Below are 16,272 nucleotides of genomic sequence, written 5' to 3' on the forward strand. Positions count from 1 at the left end.
GGAAGCAAGTTGCAAAAGGGTCTCGGTGCTTTGAAGCAGCCACAGCAGAAGAATATCCTGTCCCCAGGGATACATGGCACAGGTCTGCTGCAGCCACTGGGAGAGCAAAGCCAATGTGCAATGTGTGGCAGGAGAGAGGCTGCAACAGAAGCCATGGGGCAGAGCTCGCACCAGCCTCCCACAGGAGCTGAGCATCCAGAAAGGAGAATGTGGCCGTGGACAGGCTGCTCTGGGCAGCAAATCGCTTGGAGGTGCCTTCCCAAAGGGCAGCCCAGCTTCACTAACTGGTTTCAACTGGCTTTCTGGAGAAATTGCTTACAACATGACATGCTCTTTGCATCTGCTCCCCCTGGCAGTTTTTGAGTTGTTGGCTAATATTGACCGCAATTTGTAAATTTGAACAGGAACTGCAAAGATAATTCAGCTCCTACAATTTTCTTGAAAAAATAGTGGCTCAGTGAAAGGAAAAAAGAATTATTAATAGTGGCAGCAAGACATCAAGCTGATGGGAAAGTCCAAGCTCTTAAAAGATGTGCAAAAACCAAGACTAGTGCTTATCATTGCTCTGACAAGGTGAAGGGAAATCGCAGCAGACCTCAATGCTGATTACTCCATAGATATCCCAACCCAGAGGTCCACAGCAGCAGAATCATCATGTCCTTCATACCAATGGCTATTTCTTTCACATTGCACCGCCTACCTTCCTCTGCTAGGCCAGACCTGAAAGAGCAGAGGGCTCAGATCAGGCACTCTGAGCCCCGGGTTTTGGTACAGCTGTGCCAGTTTCAGTACTAAACCAGGAGAAAGTGAAGCCCAAGGCGATGGGGAGTGCAGCACCAAGAGCACTCCTGTGCCCTGCGCAGGGACCATGAGCAGCCTCTGCTCCTGAGGGGCCCTGGCCACACCACATCGTCCGTGCTTTCCTCCCGATTTCCTCTGCCACAGGCATTTCTGTGGGCTCGGACCAGCAGATGGCACCAGAATAACGGAAAAGCCCCTCCACTCTGCCCTCCGAATATCCGTATTCTGCCGACAGCCTCACGCCGGCCCACGGCCGAGCACTGGGCACTGGCAGCCACCAATGGCTTTCGGCTCTCTACTTTTAAAAGCTTTCTGAAGTTGACCTCTAACATGACTTTTGAAGTTTTAGCAAACAAATCCAGGAAAAAAAAACCCAACCAAAACAAAAAACCCCACAAAAAGCCAGAAAAGAAAAAAGTCAAAGTGTTTGTTTTCTATTTTGAGACTTCTTAAAAAATCTACCCTCCCCCTCCCCCCCCCCCCCAGCACAGATACTGCTTTTAAATGAAAAACAGAATCAAAGTATTTACACAAAGCATTTGCTTTCTCCATAATTGCTTTAATTTGGAGGAGATTTCCCCCCACGGCTGTATCTGACAGAAATTTCCTGCCTATTGCAGTTGACCAGAATCTGCATTTCTCAGTGTAGAAAAAAATCACCCAAGAAGTGCCTGGCCACATTTTTAGGCAGGAAGGTGTCCTTCTGTTTGGCTGTTGTGACTGTCAACATTGTTAAAGGAAAGGTTGGTACTTTGTCCCAAGCAGCTTCTGCTATTAGCTAATGACTTATAGCAGTCCTTCTCCCCCATAGGCTGAGCATCCTCTCTACTCTCTCGAAACAAGCAATAGCACCAGCTTGGGTCAGAGTAACCATTTTACCCAGGAGGTACCTGCCTCTCTTGCACACTGGGCATGTAGGATTTTTTTTTCTTTACAGAGAGGCTGCCCTAAAGCAGGATCAACAGCCAGAGTACAGCCTGCAGGAAAATCCAGCCACCTCACAGCCAGTTTATTTGCATCCATCCCTTAAGGTACCTCCTGATCACAGGCAGCAGTGGATAGCTATGTTTTCAGAAGAAGGACCTGAACAAAGATGATAGTAGTCTCCAGCGATGCTCTCCGCAGACTCTACCAGCACCTGGCTCAGCTGTGAAGTATGATGGGGTGTATCTGAGCTGCACGGTAATTCCAAATGTGCCAGGGCAGCAGCAATAGCTCTGCCTGGGAGAGGTTTAACATGCTCATGGAAGCACCAGTATTTTTTCAGAAGCTTGAATCCTGGCTGGAGTTAATCTGGGACAAATTCAGAGACCTTCCGACTTTTTACACCCGGGCTGAGTTTTGAACATGGCTCAGTTGTGCAAGGTTTAAAGAGGAGTTTAATTATTTTGATCTTTCCTCTCATCCCCATTATTAATCATACCAAAGGAAAGTGTAATTCCTCCAAACCAAACTATTTACCAAATCATTTCTCAGCACATTTTTACTTAATGTCCCTTCTAGGAACAAAGCACATTTAGAAACCTCTGTGCTCTATCCTTCTAGGCCAACAACATAGCCATGAGCATGTGACTGCAAGCACTTAACGCTGGTGCTGGGAAATGCCCAGCCTGGTGGGACAAGAAAAGGCTCCCGTCTCAGCGGAGGACCAGCCATGAGGGTTTAGTGCTACAAACGCTCCCAGGGGAGCCACTCTTTGGCCATTCCTGGTTTAGTGGTCTCCTTCCTGGCTAGTGACAAACGAATGCAAAATGGAGTGCAGACTCAGACGGCTCTCTAATCATTGTGGCCCTTTTGCTCGCTTTCCTTGGTGCCAGCTCTGCAAAGTCATCTCTGACATTCCCTACCGATTCAGTACCCATGTGTCCTATGAGGATGCTGAGCACATTTATCTCCCTCCCCACCACTGATTAAATTTGCAGCTCTCCATGTTTTCCTCATTTTACCCAGTGCCAACAGGGTTACAATTACAAGAGACAAAGTTCATATAGACTCAACCTGGCCAGAAATACCAGAAATTTCAAGCAACAGCCTGTTTTTTTCAGAACTGCAGTAAATCCATAAGAGATCCTGAAATACGAGAGCAAGTTGGGCTATTTCCATGTCTGACATTCACCCTTTGTAGCTCTGCAGAGGGTTTCCTATCTCTGATATTGCTATCAGTGGGATGTTGAAGAGGGGATTGTCCTATAAATGAGTGTGGCAGCTGGTTCACATAAGGGCCTGAGTTATAATCAGAGATGAGGACATTGCTTTCCTTTTGTGTTTCTTGCTATGTTTTGGTTCAAACCTGTAAACAGACTCACATCGAGTGGATCTGCATTCTCCATCTGGTCCTGTGATCCAGTTTCCTGGCAGGAATATTCCTGACATCGAATTGCACAGGAATGTTGCAGTGCATCCATCCATCCATCCCACGGCCAAAGCTGAGCACTCTAGTTTGCTGGTTTCTGTGCAAGACTCAGCCATAGCATTTCACCCAGTTTCCCCACTAGTGAGACCAATAAGTCATGGCTGACAAAAGCAGCTTTTCCAAAAGAGCTTCCAGACATTCATGGATGGAGGAGCCAACACTATCCTTCAGTGTTCTTTCTAGTGATTACATAGCATCTCACAGTCAAAAAATGCATGTTTTCTACCCCTTTGAATGCATGTCTGGCTTTTGCTCCCAGCCACTGGCTCTTGTTCCATGTTTCTCAGATGGATTAAAAAGGGGGGAAAAAAAAAAAGAAGACCCTTTCCTAAAGAGTCATGGAAACAGGGATTCAAATCCATCATCACGAATATCTGGAATTACTCTCGGCTTTACATGGCCAGAGAAGGTCAGCGATACGTCACACAAGCAAAAGCATTCCCACTAGGAGCAGAGACCAGGAATCACAGCAGGGAGCAAAGCCTTTCCAAGGATGCCTGGGGAGCAATGCCATGGGTCTAGCAAGAAAGACAGGGAGAACAGGGAGCCTGGCACCACTGCTGGTGAGAAAATCAGGATTCAGCACCCAGCTCTGCACAGAGTACTTCAACCCTCTGAAATCAAGGTGTCCTCTCCACTTGCTCTCTGTAAGCTCCTCCAGCCACAGACTACCTCTAACCAGAAGCACACAGCCTTTGGAAACATAGACATGAACCTGCCTGGACTGATGAAGGGCAGGCAGCTTTCTGGGGTGATTTTATTGCTAATCACATCTTAGTTTGTCTTTCATCACACCAGCTACTTCCAGCTCACAATGCTCAAACCAAAAGGCATATCTAGCAAGTCTGTTAACTGATTTCCCAGCAGTGCGTCACCCCCCGTGACTGTGTCCGTTCCATGTACTTCCCTTCATCTGGATGCATCCCTCTTGCCACGCAGGCACCACAGCTGAAAACAGCACAGAAAGCTGCTTGGAGATCAGGAGAAAACAGGAGGCAGCACCACTGTGCTGGCCAGGGCAGACAAAATGCAGGGTTAAGCACACAGGCATGTTCACATTAAAGTCACACAGACACTGAAACTTGGGGAAAAGACTCTCGTCTCAAGGCAGAATAAGCTGTACACTGTTTATTCCTTCACATTCTTGTCTCCTTCAGATCTGCATGTACAGTCTTGACAGCATCCTCACACCACCTCTTCTTGGGTCTCCCTATCCTGGCTAGACCTGGGAGGATTTCCCTGCTGCCTCACTTGCATGTCCCTTGCTCCAACAGAAGCAGCTGGGCTTGGTGATCAGTTTATACCCACCTCTTCTTGAGGTTAAGCACCAATTCTTTCCTCCTAAACTGGATGCTGGAACTCTGCTTACCGCTTTACTTCTCTGGACATTTTTGCCCCAGTTTGCAACTTCCTTGACATGCAGCTTGCCCAAACAGAGCACACCTGGAGCTCCCTCTGTGCTGAGCACAATGAGAGAATGTTCCACAAATGAGGCAGAACTACAGAAGATGCTGGGGGTGAAAAACATCTGCCTCTCTTCAAAAAGATGCAGAGTTTTGCGCTGAGCCAGGAGAGTTGGTTCAAGGCCAGGTAAGCAGATTTGCAAAGGGCACAGAGCCACAGCACTCCAGCATAAGCTCTTTACACTGAATTCATTCTCCTTTATAGACAGCAGGTTGATGCCAGTGGCTACCACGACACCCTCCTTTACACAGCAACGTACAGAAACACACTGGGCTGTGATGCTGGGGAGATCTGCTCTGTAAGCTCATCAGATGAGTGAGACCAGCCACGCTCCTCAGCAAGCCCATTTCCCCACTGGGAATCACTGGTGGAGACAAGACGGATCCATCCTATGGGGTGCCCGTGACCAGACCTCGCAGAGCACATCCCATAGGGGATGAGCTCTCCCACAGCTGGAGGGCTTGGCTGGTGGTGAAGCATTCAGAAGAAGGATTAGCACCAAAATAGGTCATTAGTGAGCAATGTAGAGTTCTCCATTCTTCTTTGGGCCCCCCATTTTCCTAACAGGAATGCCTCAGAACTTACAGTTCTCTTCCAAAGACCAGTCTTTGTTTGTTTGATCGTTTTTTTTAAGCTATCGGGTAACTTGTGAATACATTTTCTGATGATTCCCACATCCTCCCAGCTGGAGAACAGCTCATGAACAGACTCCAAACTCTGTAAATGAGCTTGTTAGTCATAAGTCTTCAAACAGGCTTGATAAACAACTTTCAGCCTGCAGGATATTCATCAACCATTCTGTCTGCCTGGTCTCCTGACACTAATTTATTATTTACAGTGAGAGATCCCTCTCCTAAATCACAGGTGATTGTTTCTTTTCGCTGATTAGCTGATTTATTTATTTATTTATTTTTAGGAGAAACAATGAAAACCAAATCCCAAACAAGCAGTGTGTCACAAGCACTTATTCCTGAGTGGTTCCCCTAGTTTCCATGAGACAGATCAGCAGCTGTCCAAATGAAACAAACTGTAAGTAAAGATCTTTCTGGCCAACTTTCAAGACCAGGCCAGCAGAGAAAAAGAGCACAACCATCCCAACCAGCCACTGGGAATTTCACTACCTGCCACCAAACGCTTCAGGGACCTTACAGCTGACCAGCACGTGCAGCTCTTTGCATTCTTTGGGTTTGTGGAGAGCCCAAGCACCACAAGATGCTCAGGAGGTCTGAGTCCACATGTAAAAATCTGCCACGAAAACTTTCACCCCATGGATGGGTTCATGCAACAAACACAACTTCCCCCAAGGGCATGGGGTGCACTCAGGTGTACCTGAGCAGAAGGTGGGTTCTCTGCAGGAACAAACTTGCTAGAACTTGCTCCAGTTCACGGAAGTGGATCTCCTCAATGCTAATCAGTTAATTAACACAGAAGGTGGTCAATTCCAGAGAATGCAGATGAAATTGCATGGGTGATGCAGAGGGAGAAGAACCTTCACAAATAGCTGTTGAAGCCAAGCTCTTGCATAACACACATCCAGCTGATTTCAGAGCCCTTACTTAGGGGGCCAAGACTGTACCCAGTTATATGGGTAGTAAAACTGAGGTACACCAAGGTGAACTTGGTCAAGTTATGGCAGCAAATAGACAGAAAAAGAAGACCTCAGGACCCTGTGGCCAAGGCACAAAGGCATTTTGAAGCAATGAAAGACAGTCTGGGTTTATCTTGCTGGTCCATATCAGCTGATGTTTGGAAGGGGAAAAAAACCCAAACCCTACTGTTTCAATATAGACTTGGGTGCAAGCCTTTTCTGGGTAGGCTCTGGCAAACACTATACCCTACAAACCCTGCCCCACTGTACAACCAAGCTGGAGTGATCCTATACTGCCTGAGGAACACACAGAATACACCAATGCCCTTCCCAGCAGGCTGTCTTGTGTACATGCATGAAATGCAGACCTGTGTTTCCATCACCACCTTAGCTCTCCATCCCCGATTCACAGAGAAGTACAGACTGCCGTCAGCACTCAGAGCAACAACAGTAGGATGCAAAGCTCAGTTCTGGACTGGTCTTGAAAGCTCTTTTTCTCTCTATCACTGCAAATTCACCAATATATTTGATTTGACAACCTCAAGCGTTCAAGACTGGACAGGCTACCCTATTGGTTCATGTCTAGGACAGGTTTCCCAGTGCCAAATAGGAGCAAGCATGCTCAGGAAAGATACAGACTTGTTATCAGCTTTCTCCAGCACTGTCAGCATGGGAGTCATCCATCCCAAGGACTCACAAACCTCTGCTCTATACCTTTCATGTGGGGGAAAATACAATGCTGCGCAGGATGCAGCAGGATAACCGGTATCAAGTGCTACTGGCATTTCAAGCCACAGGCTGGGGGAGAGCACCTGTAAAGCTTTACAGGAAACCAGCCCAGGCTTCATGGGGACAGGAGCTGCCTGCAGAGCCACTGGCTAGGGCAGCCCTTTCCACAGCACCAGGCCCAGAGCATTAACACTCCGTTTACACTGTTACGGCTCAGGCACTTTTCCCTATTAAAGTCCAATCTATCCCTGCAAATCCCCAACTCTGCTGAACTGACACACAAAAATGATGGTTCTTTGGAGGCTGTGAGCAGGATTTTTTTCTTCTTTTTTTTTTTTCTCTCTTCTCTCCAAATGTGTGTTGTATTAGTGATGATTCCAAAAAAGAAGGTGGTTTCCAGAAGCACTGAGCAGCTTTGCCAACACACCGTCTGCAGCTTAGCCCTCCACTCATTCAGCAGCCACAAACACAACAAAACCGAGATCGAACAGCAGACTACTAAAGGCCCTCATGGGTTCAAAACTTACTTAACCTTGACTGGTCCAGCACTTACGCTGGCTACAAGAGATGACTGGAAGCTACATGGATGCTGTCTTCTGCAGTCACCTAACCTGTTCCGTCACCCCCAGCAACCCACTTTGCTCCAAGTGCCCCTGGGACTGCTGGTCCCCTTCAGAGCTGGATGCAATTTTCCTTCCCCTAGCCTGTCTGCTCAGCAGCTGCAGTTGACAATTTTGTCTTACCCCACATGCACAGGGCCATGGACAACTTCGGGTTTACTTTGGTCAAGGAGGCCACAGGAGAAGTTCATCCATCGGTGGGCTCAGAGCAGGAAGCAATGTCTCCAGGCTCCTGATGAATTCCAGCTCTCAGTGTAAAAGCACTTTTGCTGTCTGAGCAGCTCATAAAGATGTGGAGAGGGTCCTAGCCAGACACTGAGCGGCTCTTTGGACTTTTGCCCTGCCCAGCAGTCCTGCTGACTGGCTGGAGTTTCTCCTGTAGGAAAATTTCTCTAGCCAGAAATGGGGGAAAAACTGTGTGGAATATGAACTGGATGCTGCAATAGGATGTAGTGACTTGTTAACAGCTTAGCTGGCTCCCCTCACCTCTTTTCTAACCTTCCCTTCCAGGAATACAAGGCACCAAGATGTCCTGGGCTGCCACCTCAAGGTAAATGTTCACTCCATATGGGCATGATAAATCCAGACTGTCTGGGAAGCTGCTTTAAACACTGGCATAACCTTTTCTCAGCCTCTGGAGGTGAGAGAGGAGCCCAGAAAGCTGTGTAAGCTGAAATAGATGCTCACTGGCTTGCTCATCAGGCCTCTCCTCCTAGCTTTGTCCACCACAGACTCCATCTTGCAGATTCCAGGCTTTCCACTGTAGGAGGTGGCCCTCAGTCCTCAGCTCCGGCACCACTGCTCCCTTTTCTTCCCAACCAGCATCCTCCAGATGTTCTTTGAAAGAAACTTCTCTCAAAATTATGCTACCATTGTCCCAGTAGACACAGTGCACTTCTGCTGAGCTCCCATCCCCACTTCACAGCATCTTCCACAGCTACACAGACTAGCTGGGTCCAGCAGAAAGCACGTAGGAAAGGAAACAGCAGGTTAGGTGCATATCACATGTTTACAGATCAATGTAGGAATGATATATGTGAGCAGGGCCAGTGAATCTAGGAGTAAGAACTGCAGGAATGTCCTGGAGGACCCTTGGACCACTGGCTGTAAGAGTGCTGTAGTCACAGCACAGAGTAACAAAGGAAAAGTTACTACAGACCTGTTCTGTAGGGCTGGTGGCACCTTGCCTCTATGCACACATGAGCTTCCACTAACACAGTCTGCAACACAGTAAGAGGTTGAACGTGTGCTGCATCTCCCCCTCAGGAGGAGGCACTGCTGGCATCCTTCTCCACACCCCATCAGACTGCCATAAGACCTGCTAGGATTTCACCACCCCTTTGAGGTGTCTGTTCTCCCATCAGAGCAGCCAGTAAGTTCAAAAGATATTTTCCAGGTGACCATACAACAGGTTTTTCTTGGAGGAACCAGCTAAAAACCTATGCTCTGTGCTCCACCACCTGAGCACAAGTTTAAACATTTCTATGCTCTGTGCTTAATGCCACAAGGACAGTTCCAACAGAAGATTCAATCACAGCCTTGGTCAACCTCTCCTCCAGTTAGGCTGTGATGATTCTCACTTCACATCTCCATAATCTGCCCCGAAATCCAAACCTCCTTTAGGAAAGGCGAGCAGGGTGGGGAACCAGCAATGCAGTGATTCATTCTCCCCAGAAACAGAGGCCCAAGTCTGGAATATTGTGACATTTGGTAAATATTCGTGATGTACTTCATTATGCAATGGAGGCCCAGCAGGAACACAGCTCCCTCAGGGCTATTTAATATGGGTTTCAAAAACAATTAAATATATCATAAACAACTTGCAACCAGGAATAAACACCTATAATCCCATCAAGCCATCCTGGTGATGTCCAAAACCATGGAACTGAACTCAGTTACCAGGGGAAAAAAAAAAAAAGAATATACCCTTGAAGGAACCATAGTTCTGGATTTCTGTGTCTGCTCTGTCAAATACTCAATTCTCCCAGCCCCTCCTGCTTATACTCTGTCCATGCTCTTGCTCTTTCTTTCCAGGCTCTCTAACATCACATGCATTGATGCGTGTTGCACCTTTGCTGAAAGGCAAAAGGATTGTGGCCCTGAATGCAGACAGCAAAACTGTTTCATGCCTTCGCAGAAATATTCTACCAGCCAGGAAAAAAAAGTTTTTTTCATGACTCAAGGCTGCTGGTCAAGTCTTTAAAGGCTAACACTCATCTATTAGCATACATATAAGCAGCCCATTGAACGACATGCAATGACTCCTGTGAGTAAGGATTGCACAAATTAACCCTGAGATAATATTTTCCCATGCGATCACTGCTTTATATATCATCAAAAAGATGGAAAATAGACTGGCTAGTAGTGGAAACTCAGTGCAGATGACAGAAAGCTGATGTTCATTAGAAGTGTTCTAGCAGTTTAGACTAAATATTTAAGTTTTATGAGAGATTTCAAAATCTAATTTTCATGGAAAAGTTTTCATTACATTAAGGGGGGGGGGAAGTAAAAACCTACAGCAAAATCTTTTTCAAATTAAAAAGTTGGAAGCTTTTGCGGATGGATTGAAAACACAAATACCATCAGCAAATTATGAGACCATGAGAACCAGGAAGTAAAATTATGACGAAAAAAAGTGAAATTCACAAACAAATGAAGTCCAGTTTTGCACATCAAAAAGAGAGCAGCATGGCCAGCACCTGAAGACTGAATCAGCTCTCTCCCAGATTCACATGACTCTTTTTTCTCTATTACTAGTGGTACGTTGTCCATTTCTGTTTGCTCTTTGGTGCCTTTATTTTTACCCCTTTTAAGACACCATGTTTGTGGCAGTCACATTTCCATCTTTTGTCTGCATCCAGAAGCTCTAGAAATTTACGTTTCTCCACTTCAAACTGTAGGATTCAGGGATGTAAGAAAAATACCCAGCATTGTGAGGTACTTGCCGAAATAACCATGAACCAGCCAGCCTGAGAGTGAAATTAAATAGATAAGCCCAAGAAACATAAATGAAGTTACTCAAACTTCTAACAACTGCTCTGTGTTAGTTATCTGTCTGTTATTCAACCTTTACTCAAGCAAACACTACTCACTCTTCCTGCAAGAAGCCTCTAGCATACGCACGATACAAATGGCACACATAAAGATTACTCCTGCAAGAAAAAGTAAGATGTATTTTGCACAAACAGCAAGTGCCTTAAAAATAATATTGACCTGATCCTCAATTTTCCCACATCAGTTGCTGGAAGAAGAAAATTGGTTCTGGAAAGTCTTTCTCGGCAGCACCTTGTAAGGTTGCTCATTGCTGCCGGTTTCCCTCGCTCACCCGTGTGTAACCTGTGGACATCGGCAGCCAGGTGCTTCCTGCAGACCCTCCCTTGGTCCATCAGCTCTGCAGGACAAGAGAGCAAGAAAACAGCTGCTAGATTTAATCAATTTAGTCTGCATCTTTTCCTTTCTATTCTTTGTACATCTCCAATCTACAGTCTCAGCATTTTCTGGGAATAAGGGTTGTGTTTTACTAAGAGCCACCTAGTACTTCAAGGTGAATCAGAGGTTTGCAAAGAAAACCCTGTAGTTGTCCCTGGTGCTTCCTCTCCAGTTCATGCTCCATGCAACACAAATCGCTTTTAACATTTCCAAGTAGTGGCAGAGCTTTTCCACTTCTTTTTAACAAGGCATATATTATTTTGTGAGGATGGGAAGGCACAACATCACAGACAACCTCGGGATCAGAATGGGGGGGAAAAAAGAAAGAAAGAAAGAAAAAAGACAAACAATTCAATATTGACACACTCCTGTAACAACCTCACTTGTTCTGATTAAAAAGAGGCAATTAAAGCATAATGAACAGCCATGCGGGAGCAGATCAAAGGTCGTTGAGCTCAGGGTCCTGTCTCAGACTGCCAGTAATGACAGTCAGAGGGTATAAGCCTAGGAAGCAATGGAGCAATCTCTGCCCCAGCTCATCCTTCCAGCCTCTGTGTCCGTGGCTTCCTGAGCTGGACACTGCCTCCATTCACTGCTGCAGTGAAGAGTCATCCTCAGTCTCCCTGAATTTGTCTTGTCCTTTCTTGAAATAATTTCTATTTCTGATATCTGAAAAATCCAGCAGCAACAAGATCACCAAAAAAAGTGCCTGCTGAAAAAACCTTTCCTTATGCTCTCAACCCACTGCCTGAGAGGGCTGAAGCCAGCACGGATGCTCTGCTTGACCCAGCCTAAGCAAAGAAACCCACCTCCTCCTGGCTGCCCCTCCAGGGTCGCTGCTTCCTTAAGGAGCAGCAGCACTGCAGGGTAATGATGATCACTGAGATTGAAGAAGTTGCAGGGGGCCACAGGCAGCCTGTGCCCCAAGTTTAATTGTGAACCAGCCCTGACAGACCAGTGTAATCTGCCAGCCTGGGAGAGAAGCACAGCCCCCAAACTGCCATTGTTTTTATACCAAAGAGAAATTAAAGGACAGTAATAACTCCAATATGCAGAACTTGTGCAAGTACTGGACCAAAGCGGGGTTTATTCATTCCTCACAAAAGAATGAGCATAACAATTTTTCTTTTGCTGCTTATGCTTTCTCCATATCATTTAATGAGCCATCAACAATGAGACCAACTAACCAACCTAAAAAGGCAGAGGTCAAAAATTCTATCTTAAAAAAAAAAACAAAACAACAAACAAAAAACCAAAAGAAAAATCCAACCCAAGCTAATACCTTACTAGCTCTGAATTTGGAGAGTTAACCCTGTTCAGAGCCATGGGCTCTGGGAATCCACAGGCTATCGACAAGTTTCTGACACCCGCAAAGGGCACGGAAGCAACAGGAGCCGAAAGCCGTTGCTGGGAAGTTCAGGGGGTTTCATCTACTGAGCTGTGATTCACATTTTCATCTGAGCTTCCACGAAAGTTAGTGGAAGCCCTGTTACCAACACAAGAGTTGGCTGTATCTTAACAGGTGATTTTGCAACAAAGAGGAACTCTGATTGCAAAGTTTCCTTGGCTAAAGGGCAAAGGCAGGGAGGTTGTGCATTGTGTCAACTTTTAGGATATGGTTTTCAGAGCTACAAGTTCAGCTAAAGTCAGTGAGAGTGACAGCTTTGCAGTATCATTGAAAAAGGAACTCCTTAACATGCTGATAGTCCTCCCTGTAAATATTACAGCCACAGCTGTTTTTTTCTTTTTAAAAAGAGACATGCTTTCTCCTGAACCTCTTTCAAATGAGTGGTGAAATAGTTCCTTCAATATCAAACATCAAAATAAAACTTTTTGTAATTTCTGTATCAAACGTCTCCCCTTAATTTTGGATTACAAAAATAGCACCAATAATCTGTCTTTTCAGTTCAGCTGGGGACAGAAACCAAGGACAAACTGGCTGCCTTTCCTCCAGGTTGGAAGAACATTTTCAGTGTTCTTGAGACATTACCCAATTTCTCCAAATAGCTTTTACCTTCTCTCTATTGGTAACATGGAGAATAACCATTCCCTGTGTTAGCTTTTCCACTGAATCTGATCTCATTTTTCACCTAGAGAAGCTCACACCTCCGTTGTACTGCCTAGCTTTTTCTGCACAGAGCGCGAAACACTTCACAAAACACATGCAATAGGTGGGGAAACTGAGGTACGGAGACGCGTGGGATCTGATAAACCCATCAGTGAAAGAGCCAGAAAGCCCAGATGATAGTTCTACTCAATAAATCAAGGAAAAAATATCCCTGGTGGGTTTTTTTTCGTTGGTGCTGTTTGCTTGGGGTTTGGTGGGGTTTTGTTTGTTTGTTTGGAGTACTTCAGAATACTTTAAAAACCTTCTATTTCACCACAATGGCATTAAATCTTTTACAGCATTTAGAGACCTTCTAATTTATTTGGAACTGTAGTTTGGTTTATGTTTTGCAATGCCGGCTGGGAAACACACCCTTGGATGGAGATTTTGTGTCCTTTTCACGCTCTAAAAGCAGGGTGAATATTGGGGAAACACAGCCCCTCTTTTCCTGGCTGACCTAGGTAGCTCTGGAGAGCTCAGCAGTTGGTAAAGGGCAACAACAGAAGTAAATCAGATCCAAATAAAATATGATAAACAAAACCGAGGGGGAAAATAGAAGGGAAGAAGAGTTGTCCACGTAACTTGTTGGTTAGCATCTTGGGGACTCAGTATGACTTGGTACTGCAGCATAGGGAGCTCAATTGAGGGGAGCAGCTACCACCGCCTTCCCCGCTAAAATAACACCTTTAGAGCCAGCTACTGAATTTTTCAGGGTCCTGGGAAGAGAACTTTTTCGAAGCCATCTCCTAGCGGCGGCTGATCCGGCTCTCGGGAGGCAGAGGAGCCACTCCGCAGCCGCGCTCCTTCAATAAACCCGGCTCGGGATGCTGCTTCCGCGCCGGAGAAAATGTCTTGTCGGGGTCAAGCTCGGGGATCCCACGGGCGGTGGTTCAAGGAGAGGCCCCTTCCCCAGTTCGGTTTCCTTCGAAATACCGAGAAAGCCACGTCGGATCGACGGGGAAAAGAGGGTAGGAGGTGACCCCTGGCAGAAAAAATCCAAACCAAACCGAACTAAAAGCGAACGAACGAAAATCCAATTGCAGTTTCCGTTCGCTTTTCGGTTTTGCTTTTTGTTGGTGTTGGTTTGGGCTTTTTTCCGCCTTTCGGCGGCGGCCGCAGAGAAACCCTCCGGTCCGGGTTCGGGGGCTCCCTCAGAAGTTAGCCCGTGTCGCAGCTGCGGCCCCTGCCCACCCCAAGGGATAGACGGTGAGTCCGGCCCCGATCAGCCCTTACCCACAGCAAAAATCGCGGCCAGTCCTTGCGGCCGCGGAAATACATATATATGTTGGGGTTTAAAAAAAAAAATCGAGAAAGCAGAGGAGGATGAGGGGGGATTTTCTGTCCCTGCGCACTCACCTCACCCTGCTCGGCCGCTGCTCGCCCTTTCTGACAGCACTGAAAATAACAAGAGGCATTTGGAAAACGCCGCGCAGATGGCGCCCATCCGAGCTGCCCTCCAGCCACGGGGCTGTTCTACGGCTGCTCGCGTTCCCAAGCGAGGACAAGTTACGAGGGGCAGGTCAGAAGCAGGTCCGCGCCCTACTGTGCCCTTCCCGCCAGTCCTGGATCAGGCCCGCACCGGGAGAACCGGGGCTCGGGGTGGAGGAAACCGGCGGCTCCACTCCGCAGCCGCACACGCACTCTCGAGGTGTTTGCGAGCCGCGATGCTCCGGGCAGGTCGTTGGACCGGTTCCCATCCAGACCCCAAAGCAGTTTCCCGGTGTCCCGCAAACTACGGTGCCGGTACCAGCTCCGACGGTCCGGAGGGTCGGGTGGATAGATAGACAGAGGACAGCTCAGACTCCTGCCGCGGCCTGCCCCGTCCAGGCAACTCCTGTGCTCAGCCCGCCCGCCCCGGCAGGAGGTGGGAGAGAGGCTTAGCCGGCGGGCTTGATCCTAGTAGCCCGGCTCCCAGGGCTGTTCTCCTCCCGGTCCCCCGCAGGGAGACGGAGCAGCGCGTTACAGGACCCGACGAGCGCGGCAAGGCGGCAGCGAAGAGCAGCTCTTCTCTCCCCCTTTCTCGGGACGCGGCAGGGGAAAACAACCGTTTTCACACGCCGCCGGGTGCCGAGAGGACGCGGACTTGCCGCAACGGGACGGCTGGAAAGACCGACTCGGGAAGCGCGGCGAGCCAGCCCCGGGACCGTCTGGCGGCTTCACCGGCCGCTCCACCTCGGGAGCCCCCTCGGGGCTAGCCCCGGGCGCCGCCGCGGCTTCCCTGGCAGCTTCTCTCCGGACCAGAAGCGGCCGCCCCTGGAAGGGATGGAAGGAAGGGTGTCCTCGTACTTACTGTCCTGTTGCGGGGTGTCACTACCGCTGGTCAGCCCGGGGGACTCCAACAAGCTCCGGCCAGGCTCTCCGCCGCCCTCGTCAGCCTGGGCTGCCACCATGTCGCCTGCCTCCTCTAGGTCCAGCAGGTGACTCACGGAGAAGTTCTTCTTGGCTTGTAAATTGTCCAGACCGGCGGGGCCGTCGAGGCGGGCGGGCAGCAGGGCCTGCCTCTCCATAGCGTGGGCATAGCTGGACGCCATGGTGCCGAGAGGGGCTTTTCTGCCCTGTCCCCCCGCCCCCCGGGCGCCCACCAGCCCCTCTCCCCCCCCAGCCGCCGGCCTTTCGAAGGGGTGATGCGCAAGGATCGAACAGGGAGCAACGGAACGGGACTCTACGGCGGCAGGAAGGGAAACCCAAAGGGGAGCAGGCAGCGCTGGGCTTAAAACATGCCGGAGGGGAGAGGCGGCGGCCGGCCCGGGGAGCTGCCGCCGGCCGAGAGGCGCAGGGTGGCTGTGGGGCTGCTGCGCCCCGTCCCTCCGCCTCCGCTGCCGGCGGCTCCCTCCCTCCGCCCCTGCGCTGCCCTCCCCTCCCCTCCGCACCGCACTTCAAACGGCGGGGGCGGCTCCGCGGCTCTCCGGGCACCCGGGGGAGGGCGGCCCGCGGGGCCCCGCCGGGACGTGGCACCAGCGCGGCCGCCCCCCCCCGGTCCGGGTGCGAGCAGCGCTGGCCTCGTCGCGCTCATTTTCTCCTCATAGGGGTGGCTAGGTGAGCCCCCTGGTATGAGGGAGCAAAGGGGTTGTGGGGTCCTCCAACTGTCAGATGGGGCTGCACCTGGAGGGGAGAGTGGGTG

The 16,272-nt window shown here is 48.9% G+C and overlaps 1 protein-coding gene across 2 annotated transcripts in view; it reads right to left on the reverse strand.

Moving 5' to 3' along the window:
- PRRX1 (paired related homeobox 1) overlaps positions 1-15,976 on the reverse strand; it is a 43,283-nt gene extending 27,307 nt beyond the window's left edge. Inside the window, exons 1-2 of one of the 2 annotated variants that reach the window (XM_034063841.1) lie at positions 15,442-15,976; positions 10,941-11,006 (exon numbers count right to left, since the gene is read on the reverse strand). In XM_034063841.1, coding sequence (XP_033919732.1) covers positions 10,941-11,006; positions 15,442-15,682 — 307 coding nt within the window. In that variant the 5' untranslated portion in view covers positions 15,683-15,976. The remainder of the gene's footprint in view (positions 1-10,940; positions 11,007-15,441) is intronic. The other variant, XM_013128550.3, reaches the window with a different exon arrangement.
- Positions 15,977-16,272: the final 296 nt, after the last annotated feature.

Source organism: Melopsittacus undulatus, chromosome 6 (assembly GCF_012275295.1).
Source record: "Melopsittacus undulatus isolate bMelUnd1 chromosome 6, bMelUnd1.mat.Z, whole genome shotgun sequence".
In the NCBI taxonomy this organism is placed as follows: domain Eukaryota; kingdom Metazoa; phylum Chordata; class Aves; order Psittaciformes; family Psittaculidae; genus Melopsittacus; species Melopsittacus undulatus.